The sequence below is a fragment of the Antechinus flavipes genome, chromosome 1 (assembly GCF_016432865.1).
Source record: "Antechinus flavipes isolate AdamAnt ecotype Samford, QLD, Australia chromosome 1, AdamAnt_v2, whole genome shotgun sequence".
Taxonomy (NCBI): domain Eukaryota; kingdom Metazoa; phylum Chordata; class Mammalia; order Dasyuromorphia; family Dasyuridae; genus Antechinus; species Antechinus flavipes.
The window spans coordinates 109,763,754-109,786,465 of NC_067398.1; the positions used below are offsets into that span (position 1 = coordinate 109,763,754).

Below are 22,712 nucleotides of genomic sequence, written 5' to 3' on the forward strand. Positions count from 1 at the left end.
TTATCATTAATTCCCCTCCCAAACACACTTTCACAAATCTCAAAGAAAAAAAAAAGTTTTACTTACAAGTTGAAGAAAATAATAGAATTTATAATAAAACCCATGATTATTACTTATCTCCCAGCGGTCTGTATGTAACTTGTGGTTATGCACTATGCAGGGGTCCTGGGAGGTATTGTCTCAAAATATTTAAGATTGTTTCTCCTGCAGTTTTGCATTTATTCCAGCAGATGGCATTCATATTCTTCCATTGAACCACAACTAGGGATTTTTGTCACCTTGGCCAAATTCAGTCCGTGGGAATAAATCTATCTTCCTTGGACAAGGTCATGTTGGGAGATGAGGTGGTTTACTGATTCCTAAATTCCAATCTCACAGAGACAGAAGCTGCAGGATATATATAATATAGCTCCTCAGATGCTACTATCCCTTTGCCAGAGGGAAGTAAAAGCTTTCTTGACCACAGGCCTCATCCCAGAATTCTGAAGTGGAATACTCCAGAGTTTCTCTGTTTCACAGTTCTACCTCAGATCTAGACAATGCTCTATTCTGCAATTTCTTCACTGTACTATTTTTCCTGCTGACCTCTCCAAAATTTGTTCCATATTAGAAGTACATTGTCCTGATCATCCTTACGGTAACTCAGTCTTTCACACCAAATTTAGATATCTTGACCCTGATTTTCTCTTTGCTTTAGGTTCCTAGATAGTATGTCTCCTGCTATTTTAAATGTTCCCTGTAAGTCTAGATGTTTAACAAAGCATCCTAATTCTTCCTTCCCTTCCTATTTCTCAGGACCCCAAGAATTGTGCAAAAAATGTTTGTGGCAGCCCTTTTTGTAGTGGCAAGAAACTGGAAACTGAGTGGATGCCCATCAATTGGAGAATGGCTGTTAATATGAATGTTATGGTATATTATTGTTCTGTAAGAAATGACCAGCAGGAGGATTTCCGAGAGGCCTGGAGAGACATGAATTGATGCTAAGTGAAATAAGCAGAACCAGGAGATCATTATACACGGCAACAATAAGATCATATGATGATCAATTCTGATGGACATGGCTCTTCAACAATGAGATGATTCAAACTGGTTCCACTTGTTCAGTGATGAAGAGAGCCATATATACTCAAAGAGAGAACCATGGGAAGAGTATGGAACACCACATAGCATTTTCACTCTTTCTGTTATTGTTTGCTTATATTCTTGTTTTCCTTCTCTAGTTTTTTCTATCTAGATCCGATTTTTGTTGTGCAGCAAGATAACTATATTATACATATATTGTATTTAACATACACTTTAACATATTTAACATGTATGGTCTACCTGCCATCTAGGGGAGTGGGTAAGGGGGAAGGAGGGGAAAAGTTGGAACAGAAAGTTTTGCAAGAGTCAATGTTGAAAAATTATCCATGCATATGTTTTGTAAATAAAAAGCTATAATAATAATTTAAAAAGATAAGAGAAGACCTTAAACACTGTGTCAGTCAAGCATATGTTCTGGCAGGATCTACCCAACTTCAGATACTGACCTGGTAATGACTTATATTTTTATCATATGACAATCAGCTCCCTTAGTTTGAAGAAGCTCATGTAAAGGTTGGCCAACAAATGAATAGATTTTTTTGGTCACATCATCTCTTGAAAGCTGTTCATCAAAGCTATGTCTACCAAATGTTGTAATAAGCATCATTGGAGAGAGAACCCACATCAATGAAATCATGGAATTTTGAAGTCACCCAAAAAAAAAAAGTTGATTTTGCTTTTGTTTCCAAGGAATTAAGAGGTCTCTGAATTATTGCTCTTGGTAATCTTTGCTTTGTTGAATATGTTTCATCAGCCCAACAGGTTAATGTGTTAATGTCATGGCTTACTTCCCCTTTTTTTAAAAAAAGGGAGAACAATGGAAATGTGGGGATTAACCTGCTTTACCCACCTTCTAAGAATTACACAGGGACTGAAATATGACACTAGCATTTTTAGTTCCTGAATTCCTCTTAGCAACTGAGGAACTTAGAGTAACCTAACAGCTTCTTTCCTGTTTCTAATTTGTGATGGTTGAGCTAGTATGATATTAGAGAAAGAACACTAGACTTGGAGTCAGAAGATATGGGATCACATCCTAACTCTGAGATTAACAAACTGTTCATCTGTAGGTAAATTGAAATCTCTTTCAATTTCAGTGTCCTCATCTGTAAAATGAAGATACTTAATATGTATAATTTATCACAGCAGGTAGTATTGAGAAAGGCTCTTTTAGGTTGCTCACAACTATCTGGATTTTAATGGGGTCGTGCTGGAATTTTCTAATGGTGTTATGTTTGGAGTTCATAAGTGAAGGGAAGTTTCAGAACTATATCTCCTCATGGCGACTATTGTGTGTACCTACTGTGGCTACCAGCACATTTTGCTACAGATATCTATTGGTTCTTCCGACTTCTCCAAAGTCAAAACCCAATGCTTAGCATATAGTACATAGTAGATGGTTAATAAGTGTTTTTGATTTGATTTTTATTTGACAGTCTGGTCATAAGGTCAAAACCTGATTTATTTGATATTTTGTCACCTTAGATTAGGGAAAAAAATAAACACAACAGAGTAAGAAGCATTGTAGGTACTTTGTGTAAGGAAGTAAAGATCTGTCCCTCAATCCTTCACCTTGCTTCCCAATTGATTGATACCAGGTAGGGCACACTGGGCATGCTTCAAAGGGTGGTGCCCCATCAGCCATTCCTCTGGTTAAATTCTTTAATAATACTTTATTCTCAAGTCATATGATAATATACTATAATAGATCAAAGTACTCCATTCATTCGATTGCGAAATTATGAACACTGAAAGGCTCAAAGGAGTCATAAGCAACTCTAGAATTATAAATGTGGGGTTAGGTGTTTGGAAGTTCTCAATATTTATCTTGTTAGTGTTTTTTGAAACACCTGTTTTGGAATCTTTATGGTTCTAAAGTGAAAATCGTGAGGGCCTGGTTTACATTTATTCTGTCCTTCTTGGTACTTCTGTTTTTACTATGAGTCAGCATTATCATACCACACAGAAAAACAGCATGAAATGTGTTGTGTCCTGCTTTCTAGAGCCCTCAAGTTGGGGTGATAAAACGTATTGTGCTTTCTAGAGCCCGTATGCTGGGGTGATTAAAACATACTATCTTAGTGGAGAAGTGATGAGGTGGGACTCCCAAGGATGATGGCAATATGGAGTCTATTTATTCCGAGTTCTTTCCCCTTTTTATATCCTAATACCTTTATGTAACCAAAACAACACTGCACATGTGCTGAATATATACTTCACAAGTGGGACACATGAACAACTTGCTATTGTATGTAGATGACTCTTTGCCACCTGCTATCACTCTGCTTCAATCACAACACAAGTTGTCACCACCCCCTGACTTCTCAGGAAAGCTGAGAGCCCTTAGGGGAGATGGGGAGCAGAACCACACATTGTCAGCAGGTTGGGATGATAGAGTGGAATATCTGGATTCTAGTCTGATTTTCAGGACTCATGTAATAAAAGAGGGCTGGACAAGTCACTTTACATGACCAAGTCTCAACTTTCAGATGAGTTAACATGGAGGTAATAACACTGCACTTCCTTTTCCACAGTGCTGTTGTGAAGAGAGTATTTTGTTTACCATAAAGCACTATAAGAATGATAACTAATATTATTTTAATTAATAAACACAGAGTATAAGGGGGAAAAGAATTAAGCAGAAGGATTCAAAAGAAATAGATGGGTTTTCCCTTGCTGATATTTAAGTTGGAATAACTATTTACTGACCAGAAAACAACCTGATACATACTAGGGGCAAACAGGTGACTACATTGATCTGCAGGGCACTAAACTACTTCTGGAGGGCCATTAGGTGGTCTAATTTAGGGCTGAAGTTTTGGGTCTTTGGGATGATGCAGCAAATCTGGGGTGGCCCAGGGTCCCATAACTGGGGAATACTCATCAGTCTCCTTTACACTTATAAAGGCACATTTTTAGAATTACAAATTAATACCACATTCTGTGTCCCTTTTCTGTACTGGAATAAAAAAATCAACAAAGTCCAAAGTTGGTGAAAATATCAACTAGCCTTCACCTGACCCTGCCAAATCCGTATTCCCTCCTTCCTAGGGAAACAAATATAGCCTTTTAGCCTAACTACTTGTGTTCCTTGTACTTTACACTGTGTAGAAACTCAGTTGTTTGGGGGAGTTTTTGAATCTTCTGGGCAAAAGTTTTTCTACTTACACCCTGGTAGTAGAAAAGATCACAAAGATAGTTATGTATTTGGGAACGTGAAATTTTTACATCTTGGCAGGTCTGCCCATCTCTCCATCCACAATTTCTATCAAAGGTATTAAGATGAGGAATAGCCATTAGAATATCTCCTTGCATTTTTTTAGGCTAATTCCCATGGCTCATATCAGAGAAAGGCATACAATGGGAAGCCAAGTGTGGAGAGGGAATGAAGGGATTTCATCAGAACTGGAATACTCAATGGAAGATGCTGAGTGAGTGGGAGGTGCCTCACCTGAGAGAAGGAGAGAGAGAGGTATATAAAGAAAGACTAATTCTAACTTTAATTAAGAGAGAGAGAGAGAGAGAGAGAGAGAGAGAGAGAGAGAGAGAGAGAGAGAGAGAGAGAGAGAGAGAGAAACAGCACAGCAGCAGCAGTAATGAGCAAACTTGAACTGAGAACAATGGTGTTGATCACTCCTTGCCCTCCCCAAGTCTCTGCCTTTTTTTTTTTTTTAACTAAAAATATCTTTTTCTCTTCTCTGATCTCTCAGACTCAAGCAGTCCACATTTCATTTCTTTGGTGAAAAGTTCAGTAGAAAAAGCTACCACTTAAATTGTATGGAATTTTTATAGAATCTCTTGATTCATACTACTTTCCCCTCTTTATTTATAAGGCAAGCTGGTTAATAGGAGAAGGTAGGTAGGAACTAATCTAGAGAGATATAGGAAGCAATGTTAAACAATGTGCTCTTGGCTTACAATAAAAAGAGGGGAATCCAGAAGTTAATTTTGAATAAATAAGTTGGAAATACATGGATGTGAAGAGCAAAAGTGAATTATATTATTCCCCAAAATGTTGGGTTGGGAAAGAGCATCATAAGAAGACCTTGAGATCTGAAGCTTCAGGAAAGCAGGCAATTAATTCTTCCTGTGTTAAATTATTCAGTGACAAATACCTTCTAGATTAACAGTGATCTGCAAATCTTTGTGGTAGGGATGATGACAGCAATGGCTTTTTTGATTTTAAAATCAGGACTACATTAAGACTACAGAAAATAAATTTAAATGCTAATCAAAGCTTGCCTCTAGTACTAGAATATTGTTATACCATGTTCCCCTGCCATGGCATTAACCCTTTTACTTAGTAAATTCTAAGTAAATTCTCTATTTCTAAGTAAATCTCTATTTAAATGTTAGTAAATTATGTTTTAACTTTTGATTAATATATTTACTATTTGGATTTCTTTAATTTAGCTCACTATCCCAACTTTTGCTTCTGATTTCACTATCCTATTCAAGCTAGGATTCAAGCTGTTCTCCCAAAAGTCATCCAGAATTTCCTAATTAGCCTACCCAGCTAGCATCCTTTTTCAGACTTGAAGTCTGTAGCTCCTCTCTTACATTTGATGGAACTTCTTGGAACTCTTTACCTTGAGCTTCTGTTCCCCTACCATATACTGACAAACATACAAGTTGAAATTAATAGTGTTTTAAGGTTTACAAAGTTTCACATATATCATTTTGTTTTTTTAATTTTATTTTTAAATGAATTCACTTATTTTTACATGTATTTATCATCTGTCTCTTCTACTGCCCTCTCCAGGGAGCAACAACAAAAAATAAATCCTCATCCATAAATATATACAATCCAGAAAATTGAATTTCCACATTGAACATGGTCTAAATTATCTTTGGATTTAAGTTTATCTCTTCTGGCAAGAAGTGATTAGTGTGTTTCATCTTCAGGTTTTTGAACTTGTAGTTTATCTTTGCATTAATAGGTCTAGCAGGGGTCCTCAAACTATAGCCCGCGGGTCAGATGCAGTAGCCCCCTCACCCAGGGGTTTGAAGTTTCTTTATTTAAAGGCCCATAAAACAAAGTTTTTGTTTTTACTATAGTCCGGCCCTCCAACAGTCTGAAGAACAGTGAACTGGCCCCTTATTTAAAAAATTTGAGGACCTCTGGAAGTCTTTCAGGTAGTACAGAACTTCTAAGCACTCCTTTTTTGACTCATTTTGTGGTATCAGTTCTGTCATGGAAGGGGATTAGACTTGTTTTACTTGACCTAGGAATAAAATTAGAAGCAGTAGGTCTAAGGAGTAGAGTAGCAAAGGTAGGCTTAATGTAAGGCAATATTTCCTATGAATAGTTAATCTAAAGTAGAATGAGTTATCTTAGGATGTGTATCGAGGTCTCCCTCATTTGAAGTTAAGGCAAGCCCAAATGGTCACTTGCTAGGGACACAATAGAAGGGATTCTTCAGGTATGGGTCAGACTTCTAACATTATTTCCAAGTTATATAGTCTATACTTGTAAAAGTCATCACTTCTCCCTTACCTCTCATAGCAAATCAGTTGTCTAACAAATTTATCCTCTCCTTTCCATTCTAGCTGTTACCATTTTATTTTAGATCCTTATTAACTCTCACCTGAACCATTATTAGGGCCTCCTAACTGGTTTGCTTGATTATAGTTTCATTTTTATTCCAACCCATCTTATATATCATTGCCAGATTAATCTTTTCAGTAGATAGGTCTGATCACATCACTTTTTTCAATAAGCTTTCAGTGTCCCCCCACTCCTTCACTTGGCAACAGGGAACTACATCATCTAACTTTCAATCTTATTTCTCATGACTTCTCTTCATATAATCTCTTCTTTAGCCAAACTGTTCTACTTAATTTTTCCTTACTGTATGCTCCACATATACCTTTAAAAAACAAAAAAACACCCAAAACAAAACAATGTCTCAGTACATGGATTACCTCTGACCCTCATTCCAATGCTTACATATTGAAATTTCTTCCAACTTCCAAAAGTTGGAATATACATTTTTCTTTAAGAAGCCTTCTGTGATGAGCTTAATCCAAAGGGGTTCTACCCTTCAAATCTACCATAAAATTTTGAAACTTTCCTTATATTTGTTATTGTTCAGTCATTTTGTGAAGCTATTTGGGGGTTTTGCAGCAGAGCTTTGCCATTTTCTTCTCCAGTTTATTTTATATATGAAGAACTGAGGTCAACATGGTTAAATCATTTGCCTATAGACGTATAACTAATAAACATCTGTGGCCAGATTTGAACTCATTTAGATGCATCTTACTGACTCCAGGCTCAGAATTCTATTCATTGTATCACCTACCTGCTCTTCCTATACAGTTAGAACTTTATAATTTGTTTTGTAACGGTTGTGTCATTGTTTTATTCTTTGTTCTGTATTATTATTTACCCTATGTACTGTATTAGAAGTTTTTTGAGAGCAAGGATTGATTGTTTTATTCATTATTGTATCTCTATTACATAGTATAGTGACTCACAAATAGTTGGCATTTAATAGCTTTTAAAAATTAGATTTGTCCTCAACCTAAACTCAATCGTGTTTGTTCACCCAAAACTTTTTCTTTCAAGGTCAAGTCATAAATCTCTTTACAGAACATTAACATTTGGATTTTCCAGTATCTCCTTAAATTAGTATTTAAAACTGAATTTCCCCCCCAAAACCAATTCCCAGTCCTGACTTCCCTATTTCTGTTAACAGTGTCATCATATTTCCAGTCAACCAGGATCGAAACCTCAGAGTCATGGTTGACACATACAAAATCTACTCAGTGATGTAATCTTTCTCAAATCTTTTCTTTCTTGTTTATTCTCACTACTGTTTCTTTAGGTAAGGTTCTCAGTACTATTGTTTTGGAACAGCAGTCACAGAAGCAGTGACTCCCAAGAGTATGAACTTAGACTCCCAAGACCTAGATTTAAATACTGACTCAGTTACAACACACACACACACACACACACACACACACACACACACACACACAATATGCTAATTCTCTGTGACTCCGGGCAAGCCACTTGAACTCTGTGGCTCAGTTTCTTAAAATGTGCAAGGTCACCTGTCTCCCTTTTGCCTTTTTTAACAAGCCACAGTTTAATTGAGGCAACCCTAAATTCACAATACGAACAACTATACTATACAGTAGCTACTGAATAGCTACTGTAGAATAGAATATAAAAGAAGTACAGAATCTTGTACAAAGGTTAAAGAAGGAAAGATTATAATCTATAAAATGGATAATAAAGACTTCGTGGAGGAGTTGGTCTTTGAGGTGGGCCTGAGAGCATGAATAAAATTTCTTTTTTCTTTCTTTATTTTTATGACAGCTTTTTATTTATAAAATGTATGCATGGGTAATTTTTCAACATTGACTCTTGCAAAATCTTTTGTTCCAAATTTTCCCCTCTCTCTCCCCACTCCTTCCCCTAAATGGCAGGTATTACAATACATTAAATATGTTAAAATATATGTTAAATCCAATACATGTATACATATTTATACAGTTTTCTTGCTGCACAAGAAAAATTGGATCTAGAAAGAAAAAAACCTGAGAAGGAAAACAAAAAATGCAAGCAAACAATAAAAAAAAGAGTAAAAATGCTATATTGTGGTCCACACTCATTTCCCATAGATCTCTCTCTGGGTACAGATGGCTCTCTTCATTACTGAACAATTGGAACTGGTTTGAATCATCTCATTGTTGAAGAGAGCCATGTTCATCAGAATTGATTGTTGTATATTCTTGTTGTTGCCATGTACAATGATCTCCTGGTTCTGCTCATTTCACTTAACATCAGTTCATGTAAGGCATGAATAAAATTTCAAAAGGCAGTGAGAGAAATTATTATTAATAATTAATGATTTGGGGAGATCCAGGACATCCTCTTTTTCTAAAGTCCTGTTTTAAAAGTTCAGTCTCTTGAACAACATTACTGATAATGAAATTGGGTTCAGATCCCACCCATGTGGGGAAGCCTCCACAAAGTACATCTCTTTAACTCAGTTAAGTGAAACCATCTAATAGTGTAATTATTAGTGATAGTATATATATATGTATCTTTTCATTTTTTTGTTTGACATTAGTTAACTGAAAGGCATGATGTGTACTTCAATAAATTTATTTCTTTTCACCTGAGTTTAGTTGTCTTTTAAAAAGGATTTCCTTTATGCTAGATGACCCATTGGATAGAGCACCAGACAGAAAAACTTGAGTTCAAATCTGGCCTCAGACACTTACTTACAGGGCAAATCATTTAACCCTAATTGCCTCAGATTTCTTATCTTTAAAATAAATTATAGAAAGAAATAGCAAACCACTCCAGTATCTTTGCCAAGAAAATCCCAAATGGGGTCATGAAGAGTTGGACATGACTGAAAACAACTGAACAACTTATTTTACATTGCTCTGTAGATGAGAGGGATTAGATATATGATTCCATCAATCAATCAATAATCATTAAGTAGCTACTATGTGCCATACACTGTGCTAAACAAGGTTGGGAAAGGGATAAAAAAGGTAAAAGATAGTCCTTTCCTCAAAGAACTTACAGTCTAATGGGATTAAACTATAGTCATCAACACAGAGAACTCTATTACTGGAAGTATACAGCCCTGGCAGGTTTAAACTAAAACAACATTAACTCCACTTTTCAAGTATTAATAGAAATGTGGGATATTATTTAAATATATCAGCCTATCTTTGAGTTAGTTGATGTAGGTGCTTCTTCCAAGAATTAAGATCCTAACCAATTTAAATCATCTGATTCTACAATGGTTCTTATTCATGTACTTCCATAACTCTTTACTGGAATGTCCACTCATTATCTTACAGGCCTTTCTCAGCATATTTTAACTTAACAGTTGAACTATCCATCTCTCACCCCTTTATTTTCAATCACTCAATCAGTAAATATTTACTAAACACCTGTTATATGCCAGACACTATGCTAGATATAAGTGTCACAAAATGGATCAGTCTCTATTTTATGAGGATCATATATTCTAATGAGAGAGACAGTACATACAAAACTATATACAATATCAATATATAAATAGTGATATATTTATAATTGATATATTTATTGATTATTTATAAATATATAAATAAATATAAAGTGAATAAATACAAATATATACAAAGTAGTTTGATACAAGGTAGTGCGAGAAGGAGGGCACTAAGCAATTGGAGGAATCAGGAAAGGCTTCATGGAGAAGATGGTGCTTGTGCTAGGGAAGGGAAAGCAATGACACTATAAGGCAAAGGTGAGGAGGCAGTGTATTGCAGACAATGATCAGTGCAAAAAAGATAGTGGAGATGAAGGATTATATGTGAAGAACAGGGACAAGGCCTTATTTAGCTAACTCACAGAATGGGAGGAGAAGCAGTATTCAATGAGGCTGGAAAGATAGGTTGAGGTTAGGTTATATGTGGCTTTGAAAGCTATCCAAAGAAGATTGTATTTTATTCTATCAACAATAGGAAGCTATTGAGTTTATTAATTAGGATGGTCAGATATATGCTTAAGGAAATTTATTTTGGAAGCAAGTTTAGGATGGACTGGAGTGATTGAAGGAATGAGGTAGGAAAATTTTGTAATAATCCAAGCAAGAAATAATGAAGGCTTGAATTAGGGTAGTAGCTATGTAAATAGAGAAGTAAAAATGGCAAGTTCCAACTTGAAGGGAAGTGAGAAGTTCATGATAATGTTGACCAAATCTGAGAGATTGAAAAGATAGAGGTGCCTTTAGCAGAAATAGCAAAGTTTGGAAAAAGAAAGTTTCAGGGGAAAACGAGTTCAGTTTTGAATGTATTGAATTTTAGAACATCCAATTTCACATGTTCAAATCACCTTAAGTGATTGGTTCACCTCCTTTTATAATCTTATGTAACCTGTCATGTCCCAAACAATCTGAATTTTCTTGGACTTAGGTACAAATCATTTATTAATTTTGATGTAAAATTACCTATCATGACCTGCTTGTCTCCTGCTAAGTAGAGAATGGAATTTCTGCTTGTTAACACATAAGACTAGGTATTCAGTAACTCTTTATATTCATACAGCCAAATAATAACTATGAAATGGTAAACAATCAATCAGGATAGCAAATAATAACACAAAGAACAACATCAATCTTAAAACAAAATAAACAAAACCACTATCATAACCCTTTCCTGAATTAGTATGGAATCCTTTCCCCCTCTTCCATCAGTAGTTTAGAAGACAAGATCTTCCCCAAAACTCAAAGCTCAGATAGAGTAAGGTCAGTCTGTGCTCCAGGGAGAAGGAAAAGTAGTCAAAATGTAACAAAGAACTGGGTAAAAGACCCTGTCCTTATGCACAGAGGCCATAACAAGCACAGCATGCTTGATTAACTTATGAGAAGCTTATTTCTGGAAAGTTGTGATGGTGTGTAACGGAAGTTCTTTAGAGAGGCTTTGGGAGCATATGTAGACAATGTATAACTGGTTTGAATCAGCTAACTATATTTGGTAAATAGGAGGTTCTTTCACAGGTATAGAATCATTCAATGAGTCCTTAGCCTCTATACCCTTTTCAAATGATTTTGCTTCATTTCTTGGTTTGAATTCATTTCAGCTGATTCCTTCCTGCTAGACACTGTCAAGTGAGAGATAGTACTATAAGGTACTTTTTCCTATTTTCCTCTTCCCCAGCCAATGTGTTGTTCCTTGAAAATAGTCTATGGTTGGGGCAGCTAGGTGGTGCAATGGTGAGAGAATCAGCCCTGAAATCAGGAGGACCTGAGTTCAAATCTGGTCTCAGACACTTAATACTTCCTAGCTTTGTAACCCTGGGCAAGTCACTTAACCCCAATTGCCTCAATAAAATAAAATTTAATTTAAAAAAACAAGAAAACAGTCCATGGTCCTTTGCCTCAACCTTTATTTCTGTATGTTGCTTTTTTTTTTTTCCATGAAAAAAAGTAAACCTTGTTAGCTTTGAAAGGTCAAGAGACTGATGCATCCACATGATTCCCTGAGTCCAGAAATTTGGAAGTTAAGTCTCCATGCCAGGTTTTGCAGCCAGCCCAGGATTACATCCAGCCTGTGGAAAAAGGAAGTGATCTTTGGGAGTAAAATCATTGGTAATGAAGATGAGGCTCATCTAACAGAGATGCCAAATTTGGACATGAACTTTTGTGATCAATGTCATGAAGGTTATATAGGAGACGGTGTACTTCTGAAATATTTTGGAGAAACATTTGCATTTCTGTCCTTGCTATAATTTCAAAATAACTATCTGTTTTGCAAAAGCTAATTGATATTAGTTGGTTAAATGGAACTGAGACAGTAGTCACAGGCTTGGGGGAGGTTGGGAAACAGACACACCAGGAATGGGGGCTCATGTTGATGTCATTAAAGATAATCCTACCCCTCAGAGATACCTCTAACATCTCGAGGAGGAGACAGAGCAACATGGTTCTAAGATAGCTTGAGAGGAAAAATTTTTGGATTAGACTTCTTTCCCCCCTGATTTAAGAGAAAGTAGCAGTTCAATACTGAGACAGTTCTTGCAGGAATATATGACAGGAGCATATGTATGTATTCCCATTTGGATCAACATGGCATTCTAGCTTTGAAATTGGTTCATAACTAAACCCAAGTTTGAGATACTAGTTTTGAGAATCTAGAGATAGCATTCTCTGTAGAAGGAAGGAAAGCTCTTGATAAAGTAGCTCCTTCAAGGATCATCCATATAATTTTTGAGCAATTCTTGAGCAGTGAGTTATTTGGACTATCCATATAAATACAAAAAGGTGGCTTGTTCTGTAACTCCCAGGATGGTTCTTTAAACATAAGGATTTATAGAAAGGGGAATTCATTTAGAAAGTTAAAGGGTTACCCAATAGCAACTGCAAGTCCAAGCCTCTTCTGGGATGAGATGATGGGCTGAATGGTTTAAGCACTTTCTGTTGCTTGCTTTGTTGCCTTTTATATTTATTTTTTCCAGTTCTGCACTTTCTATAGATTGAAATAAAGGCTCCCTGATATCCAATTTTCACATTATCTTGAGTGCTTATATGAAAAAGGGGGAACCTCTTTTCTTCCATATTTGAATGGTCTAGAAATAAACTACACAATATAGATATTTGGAAATTTTCCTAGAGTAACTCCTGAGGAAGTCAGTTTGTCTGAAGGGACTTAGTAATTCTCTTAAGATCAACTTCTAGGTATAAACCTGTTTCATGTGAGCCAAGGATCCTAGAGAGATCCTGGCTTTGGGGTGTTACTTTTTCCACTCATGTTCAGTTGGCTTTTTCTTCTTCTTTAATCAATGGAGTGAATTTATCTCATCTAATTAACTATTAGTCTACAACTAATTTTGTCAAGTGAAGACTCTGCAGGTTTTTTCAATAGTAGCAGTGCCTACGAGCAACTGTCAAAGTCATCATTGGTGAGAGGGGGGGAGAGAATTAGAGATCAAATGCTAAATTCTGTAATGTCCACATAATGTCAAGGTGGAGGGTGACTCCAAATATCAACCAGCTAATCTTTAAACATTTGATAAGTACCTACTGAAGAGGACTGAAACTATTGGGATGCGCTGAGTTTGGGACTGCTGAGCGCTTGAGGCTAATTTCTGATTGGACCATACTTTATGGGCATATGCTTGGAAAATAGTCCTTTCTACTATCCGTACTGGCTCAATGATTGGTGTATAGAGGGTTGTAGGAGGGACTAGGGGGTGGAGAAAAGCTAGCCAGACACACACAATCGGCGGTAGATGAGGGAAGGTAGTCGCAGAGATTCTGCTTCCATCCTGTTCAATCCTGAGTCTGGGGGCCAAGAATAAAGATTGAGGACTTTGGCTTATCCTGACTCCAGCTGATTCTGGAGTGTCCTGGGTGCAAGCTCGGTCATTACAACCTACTATGTGCTAGAAACTGTGCTAAAAGTTAGGGATATTAAAAAGAGGCAAAACATAATCTCTGCACTCAAGAAGCTTGCAATCTAATAGAGGAGATGACTGTAACTTTCTTTCTTTTCATCTCGATTCCTCTTTTTATTTTCTTAGAATTCCTTGCAAAGAATCCATGATAGCTCAGTCCCATGTCAGTGGTTGGCAGAATTTTAAGAAAACATTTCCTTTCCAGGGTGACTTTGGGAAGGAGCACTATATTTATATACCCTTATAATGCATAACTCCACATAGTAGGGAATTAATAAATATTTTTGGCATGGAGGAATTGATATTTGTGAAATATCTTCTTTTGGGAGGAAAAACTCTCATTTTCTTTTCTGTTGACATTTTAAATATGTGGAAGAAGCATTGGAATAGTGAAAGGTACTCCTTTTACTTCTTGGTCTTATTCTTTTATTTCATACATTCTATCTACCTTCATTTGAGGAGAGATTGAAGAAAAAGGAATTGCTAATTCTTTGTGTGCCCTCTAGGTTTACAGAGTATTTTCATCACTACTATCTCTTGAGAGACAAGAAGTAGCTATAGTACCACAAAACTATTTTAAGTGTTTACCATTCCTTCTACAAAAAAAACCTTCCTCCCTCCCCCATTTTCATGTATGGATTTCCCAGAAGTGTTTTGCTAAATTAAAAAAAAAAAAAAAAACAAGCCAAATTTCTTGCTGTCTGGAAATTTGCACATGTGAAAATATTTCAATTTAAACTGATGAAGGTAAAGTGCTCACAAGACCAGCTCACAAAAATGATGACCAGAATTTGACTAGCAGCTGCTCAAGGTCATATGCTTCTCATACACTGTGTCATAATTAAGCCATGCATGGAACACATAGGCAAATTCAAAACCTGCTGACGAATGAACTCTTGTCCTTTTGCAAACTTCCTCTTAGTGAAATCTGAGACATAGCACATTTGAAAAGACATGAAAAGATTTGGAAGAGCAGCTGTGAAGAGTGGGATAGTGAATTGATAGGGAAGGTGTAGTAGAATTGCCAAGCAACAAGGGGGTTTCAGCTAAAGTTATGTAGCATGAATTTGTAGTTGATTTAGTCATAGCAGTTGTGTGATTTTCTTTTATCTTTGTTCACAAGCCTGTATGTAGAAGTGTGGGTGACAAATGATGGTCTTGATGGAAGGCTGAGTGATATAATTAGTGATATAATGAGGTGACAGGAATTCTAGAGATGAGGATAGTATAGAGTTGATATTTTGGTTTCTCTCCAGTTCCCTTTAAAAACAACAGCTGTAGAGTAACTACAACCTAAAATAAGGGGGAAATAGAGAGTATGAACACTGAAGAATCTGCCAACCATGCATATCCATTGAGAATTTGTTTGATACTTTGCATAGATCAGAAGACAAAGTTAAATAATAGGCTCTGATAGAAAATGCTAACTTACTAAAGGGATCCTGCTGAGATTTTTTTTTTAAATCATTTAAAAATGTATTTTACTTAGTTACAAATTTACACATTTGTTAGTTCCCTCTCTCATCCCAAATCCCCCATCTCAAAAAAAAGAAAAACACAGTCCTTTAACAAATAAACATAACCAAGCACAACAAATCCATGTATTTGTTATGCTTCAAATATCTATTTATCTTTCTATCTAATTCTGCATTGTGAATCCATCACCTGTCTCAGCAGGAAGTGAGGAACATAATTAGTTGTTTGGAGTCAGGGTTAGTCATTTCATTCATCAGAATTATTAAGACTTTAAAAATTGTTACAAAATTGTTGATGCTGTATATATTGTTCTGGTTCTTGTCACTTCATTCTATGTCTGTTCATATACGTGTAACCATGCTTTGGAGCATCCCCAGATCATCAAGATATGAGTATCCATGTGAAAGAGCTCTGAGTCTCTTGGAAGACTTTGTTTTTCAAATTACTAATAGTAGGGGACAGGAGCAGTATTCCATACAAATTGAGGAATGGGTTCTGATAGTGTTTTCTTTGCATTATTATTTGCTTTCTTGATTGATTGTTTCTTATTTCATAGCTATTCAGTGGCTAGCTATATTCATATGAAGAGTTATTGAATACCTAAACCTATGTTAACAAGCAAAAATTCCATTCTTTACTTAGCAGAAGACAAAGTCAAGATATGTAATTTATTAAAGTTGAATTTATTCACCAAGGATCAAAATAAGGGAAAGTAGAAAGAGTGGTTAGTGCAGAGGAAATGACCTGGGAGAAAATCAAGGATCCAAGAGATTTGAGATCATGGAACAAATGAAGAGTAGGTTTTGTAAGAGAAAGCAGAAGGTAAGGTGAAAAGTCAATAGATTATGGGTTGGATCAAGGGATTTGGGGATTTCTTGAATATAGAGATAGTATATTTGCCAGTGATGACAAGATCAAAGATATGGCTATTTTTTGTGTGAAATGAGGTGGGATAGAGGAGTAGCTGGTGAAAAGATGTAGGTTGAGGAACTGAGTGGTTAGGGTGTTTGAAAGAGAATTAAGATGGGTGTTAAAGTTCCCTAGTATGAAGTTAGGAGTTGGAGAGGAGAGAAAAGTTGTGGGTCAGGTAACAAATAAAGGAGAATAACCTAGGTGGGAGTAGTCTTTAGACAACAGCTACCAGGATTTTGATTGGGTCTTATATATGAAGAAGATAAACTCAAAGGTAGAGAGGTTACTGAGTGATGGATGTGGGAAAAGAACTTGGAACTGGCAATGGGAAGCAAGGAGTATCCTAACATCGCTGTCTCAACCAGTCAGCTGAGAAGAGGGAGTTTTTATCCTTGTTTCCTCTCCTTACTGTTTTGTTTTTGACCACTGCATCCCTTAATTCACTTTCCTTTTTATCATTGTCCCTGTTATCATGGTCCCTGCTCCTTGTTGAATGACCACAAGTGCTATTCTCTGGCCTGGAATTGTTACCCAGAACTGTATATGGGCACTATATAAACACCAATTGCCAGCTCAATGTCCCCTATAATCTCTTTCTGATTGGTTGTCCAACTTCCTTACTGTTTCTGGGCTAAGAGCTCCTGAAGCTGTTGCTACTACTACTGCAACCTCCTCCAGTGCTCACCACTATTGTTACTTCTTTGTGCACTCCAGGCCAGCCCTTATCCCAGTGTCATAGACCTCTACTGCTGACCCCTTAAGTTATCTTGGACTGAAAAAAAAAATCTCAGCCTGATTTTTAGTTGCCTTTACCATTCCAGAATCCAATTTGAGGTCTTATTTTAAAGTTCTTTGGAGGGATTGAGAGTGTTCTAGTGAATTGGTGCTTTTATTCCTGGCACCATACAAATATTTTTTTCAGAAGAAATTCAATTTATCAACATGAAAAGTACAGCAAATCATTAATGCAAATAGACTATATAATTTAACAGGCTGTGGATAGAAATGTAAATTAAATCAATTCTGAAGTTTCAACTAATTTCTATCAAGTTGAAAATGTAATATAAGATGGAAATAGTCAAGGTTGAAGAAGTTATGGGAAGATGAGCACATTGATATACCGTGGGTGAATCTGGGGATCCACATACACATAATGAGGGACTGTTTTTAATTTTTCTCTCCCATGGGTCCATTCACACCCTACCCCTCAATTGGAGGACCCAGGTTCATATGTGGCCTCTTAATACTTACTAGCTATGTAACAGAAAACAAGTCATTTAAACACTGTGGGTTTCACTTTGCTCATTTGTTTAAATGTGTTTGTATAGCACAGTTGTCCCAGGTGGGCTTGTAGCAATTCCTGAAAGGACAGCCTCTCCAGCTACTTTTACAGTAAGTTTCCTGTTCTCTAGTTTGCTATATCCCACAACCCCATAACTTAACTCTCTACGCTTTTAATCCAGCCTTTGATGGTAAAGTGACCCTTCTTCTCATCAAGACTGACCCCTCTAAATGTTCTCTTGATTTCATCTTTTTATGACTTCTTCAGCAGATTATCCCCACAACGATCCTTTCTCTCAGTAATCTTCAATTTCTTCTTCCTAATTGGTCCCTTCCTCACTGCCTACAAACATGCCCCCCAAAACAACTATTTGAATGTATGTTCAATCTCAAAACAACAAACAACAAATTCTTACTAAATACTCTCATCCCTTCAAGATATCATCTTATACCTATCCTCCTTTTCTTAATCAAGCACCTAGAAATCTCTGTTTAACAATCATTGCCTAATTTCTTCTTACTTCTCAACCCTTTGCAATCTGGTCTTCAACTATATCACAGTTTTGTCCAAAGTTATCAGTGATTTTTTAAATTGCCAAATCCAATAGTCTTTTCTCAATCCTCATCCTTCTTGCTGCTGGCCACCTACTCCTGGCTTGCTGCTTTCTCCTCTTTGCTTTTGTGACACTGTTCTTTCCTAATTCACTTCTGATTTGTCTGTCTACTTTTTTTCAGTTTTCTTAGCTGGTTCATCATCCAAATTCACCTCCCACCCATATAGATCTATATCAAAACTGTACCTCAGGGTCCATTCTCTTCTATCTCAACATTTCCTAACTGGAGAATCAGCACTCATGAGTTCAATTATCAACTTTATGAAGATGATTTCCAGATCTATATACCGTGTTTCCCCGATAATAAGACCTATCCCGAAAATAAGCCCTCCCCTTACTGTGTAAGGTTCCTCTAAAATAAGCCCTCCCCAAAAAATAAGCCCTATTGAGATTGCTACTGTAGTGAAGGTGATCCCCTGCGCTACACGCTACATTACGGTACCCTCTGTATGCACCGTTCCCCCCCACCCTCCCACCCCCGGGTGAAACGCACACCACGCTCCGAGCTGCATCCAATCAGAGCTGCAGCAGTGAGCGCATCATCCTGTTCTTCCCCAGTGATTTGCTTGCTGGCGCCATTGAGAGCAGTGCCGCATAGGAGAGCTGAGGCAGGACAACATAAAAACCTGGTATGTAAGCGGGAGTGAGGGGGCATGATGGAGGATAGAAGAGCATGATGGAGGATAAAAGAAGAACTCAGGGGGCATGATGGAGGATAAAAGAAGAACTCAGCCAGCACTCACCATGCTAAAGAAATGAAGAACTTCCTTGCAGAGAGAAGAATAGATCAAGTAATGATTCCTGCAGGAATGACTGCCTATCTCCACACCCTTGATATTGCAATAAACAAGCCATTCAAGGACCATTTGCGCATGGAAGTCAATGACTACATTGAAAATAGAATGGAAAGAAATCAGCGTGGAAACTTTGTGAAGCCCTTGTCAGCAAGAAGTCGTGACTTGGGTGAAGAAGTCATGGGATAAAATTACTGACCGCTGTGTCGCCAAGGCACTACGAGCAGGTTACCTGGACAAGACATGTTCATTTAAAGAGAGCTATATTGCTGGACATGACAGATTGGGTCCACTTCTTCTGAAGGAAATAGAGGCAGAAGACATCCAGGACGGAATTCATGGTATGGACACTTATGACGATGTTGTTGAAGAAGATGACATGACCATTATTGAATAAAGGTACTTTTTTTGTTCACATTTACCTGTTTATTAAAATTGCTGTCAATGTTCATTAAAATAAGCCCATCCCTGAAAATAAGCCCTCTGGTGTTTTTCTGTCCAAAAAAATAATAAAACAGTGTCTTATTATCGGGGAAACACGGGTATCATGTTATAGTCTCTCTCTTGAATTCTAGGTCAGAAATTTAAAACTGCCTGTTAAATATTTCAAATGAGTTCAAATGAGTATAGACATTTCAAACTCAAAAAGACTACAATAGAATTCACCCAAACCCATTCTGTTGGCAAATTACACATATATGCCACATCAACACTTCCATGTTTTCAGTTAATATTCAGCTTTGGGTGGAAAATGAGAATTATCCTTGGAGTAATTACAATCATAAATACATGATTACAACACTAAGTAATGATAGACCCAAGTTGCTATATATTTTTAAATTTAACTCAATTTTATTATACAGTTTAAAGAACTATTGCATATTCATATGTTTTCTTTAGTAAAATACCCATAGAAAGCTCCCAGAAGGTCTTCAATCTCTAAATATACACGGTGTCTTTGTATTTGTTGATTCTCTGCCCTAGAGCTCATAATCTGAATTAGACAATTCAAAATTGTGAGATTATGGGGGAAGAGACCAAATATCATGTTTTCTCCCAGCAGAGGGAGTCTCTTTGGTAGTCTGTCCATTTCTATATAAAAGCAAATGCCAGTTCTTCTTTGTTCTTGAAATTTCTCCTTTCCAGTTAAATTTGGGGAAAATAGTTCTTTTATTTTGATCCAGTAGTAATGTAAAAGAGCTGTGGAATACTAAACTAGAACCAGCAGCCACCAGGTCTTAACTGTTTTCAGAAGAGAAGTCAAGAAGTGCTTCCAGGGGGATTTTCACTAAAAGTACAGAAACCTCAAAAAACATTAATTGAATAAAAAGGGCAAAACAGGCATTGCTATTGACTGTCCAGCAGTATTTAGCACCTTGATTTGTTGATAGTTGGTACTGATAAACTTAAGAAACATTGTGACTAGGCTACATTGCAAGAATTTGGAAAGGTTTAGTGGTATTCTTTTTGTGAGTTTAAATTTAAAGTGCTGTGCTATTCAAAATATTTTTTAAAAGTGCAAGCTGCAGGTGTAGAAAACTGAGTCCTTGATCCTTAATTCACTTCTCTTGAATCTGTCAGATGAGAAAATTTCCAGCTCTTGACTCTTGAGGTCATAAGTTCACACCTGCAAAATAAAAAATAAAGATAAAAAAATTTTAAAAAGACCATGAGATTTATTTATTCATTTATTTGAATGAAAACCATAAACTTTGCCAAATAAAAATAAATTCCATTCATTTTAGTATTTGAGGCCAGCATAGTGTAGTGAAAGTACACCAGTGTTAGGGATCCTTTGATTTCTGACTTCAAAAGTCCTGTGATCTGTGACAAAGACACTCCTGAGCAAACAAATGAGGTCACAGCAATTGCTAGTCTGTTTCAGAGACACCATTGCACAATTGGGTAATTTTCTGTTTTGATGAAAAACAGCTCATCATATGGCTTAAGAAGTTCACCTTTTCCAGAATGATACGCAATACAGAGACCAGGGAAAGCCATCCAGGCAGCTATATGAATTAGATTCCTTTAAAGCTAAACTGTTCTGCCACAATAAAGTATCATCTAATTCTTTTGCTCTTCGTCCTATCAACACAATCAGATCCAGAATCACTTTAGGAAGGCTATCCAAGAGTTGGAACTTTCACTGCTTTTATTCTCTACCTGAAGGTAGCCTCAGAATGTAAGAGAAGTTGGGGTTTTTGGAGCCGTTGCTGCTCCCTTTCTACGTCCATCTGCAGCTCATCTGTCCTTCCCCCTTTTTCTGTTAACAATTAGTCCAGCATTTCGAATATCTGGTGGTTAATTTAATTTCAAATTTGCTTTGTGACCTTGGTCAAGTCACTTCATATCTCTAGACTTCAGTTTCCTCACTGGGAAAATTATCTCTAATAATTTCTAATTTGCTTTGTGATCTTGGTCAAGTCACTTCATATCTCTAGACTTCAGTTTCCTCACTGGGAAAATTATCTCTAATAATTTCTAATTTGCTTTGTGACCTTGGTCAAGTCACTTCATATCTCTAGACTTCAGTTTCCTCACTGGGAAAATTATCTCTAAGTTGTCCTTCATCTCTGACATTCTGTGATTCTAGAAAATAGCTGCTCTCAAAAGTTTTGTTTTCCTTTTAATGGAAAGGTGACAAATAAAAATGATTCCAAAATTTAGACTTTCCTAAGTTGTCAGTGATTTAATAATTGTCAAATATTCTTCATTCTCATTCTTTCTGATGTCTCTGCAGCATTTTACACTTCCTCCTGGATACTCTTCACCCTTTCTAGGTTTTCATGACACTACTTTTTTCTGGTTCTCCTCCTACATGTCTGATCTCTCTTCAATCTCCCTTCTGAGGTAAGTTAGTGGAAAAAGAAAAAAAGATCTAGAATAATACTTTGGTGGAACATTCATTGTTCATACATGTGACTTTTCCATCCATGCCATATATATTAATGGTGGGTAATCTCCCTTCCCTCCTCCCCTTTCTCCCCCCCCCCAACTTTAATCTGGATTCCTTTTCTTTTTCCTTTTTCCATTGTCAGTTGGTGATGTTGATAGCTCCCATGGGTTCAGATGATTCCCAGATCTATCGGTTTATCCAGCTTCACCTATGGTCTCATATCACCAACTTTTAATTATTGTAAACTAGATGTCCTGTCGTCATCTCAAATTCTAATGTCTAAAACAGAATTTATTTTCTTTTCCTCCAAATTCTTTCCTCTTATAAACGCCTTCATTATTGTTCAAAGTATCATCATCCATTCAGTCATCCAAGATGGCAACTTCAGAATCATCTTTGATTTTTCACTCCCACTCAACTAAATCTTGTAATTTCTATCTTTACAATGTCTCTTGTATACATACATTTTTCTATATTCTCACAGCTCCAGACTCTCAGTACAATAGATATATTTCCCTACTTCAAATCTCTCCTCACTCTAACCAGTTTTCCACTTATATGTCAAAATGATTTTTTCTAAAGAGAAAGTCTGATCATATAAAACATCCCTCTCAACTTAATAAATTCTAGTGGTTTCTTATTACCTCCAGAATAAAATATAAAGTTCTCTGTCATTTCAAGATCTTCATAATCTGATGCCTTATACTTTACTACACTTGCCAATTTGTTGTTCTTTGTGCAAAATATTT

The 22,712-nt window shown here is 36.5% G+C and overlaps 1 protein-coding gene across 1 annotated transcript in view; it reads right to left on the reverse strand.

Annotated features, from left to right (window-relative positions):
• Positions 1-19,467: 19,467 nt before the first annotated feature.
• PDCD1LG2 (programmed cell death 1 ligand 2) overlaps positions 19,468-22,712 on the reverse strand; it is a 29,357-nt gene continuing 26,112 nt past the window's right edge. The window contains exon 5 of the mRNA XM_051987694.1: positions 19,468-20,694. Within this exon, the coding sequence (XP_051843654.1) occupies positions 20,681-20,694 (14 nt within the window). The 3' untranslated portion in view covers positions 19,468-20,680. The remainder of the gene's footprint in view (positions 20,695-22,712) is intronic.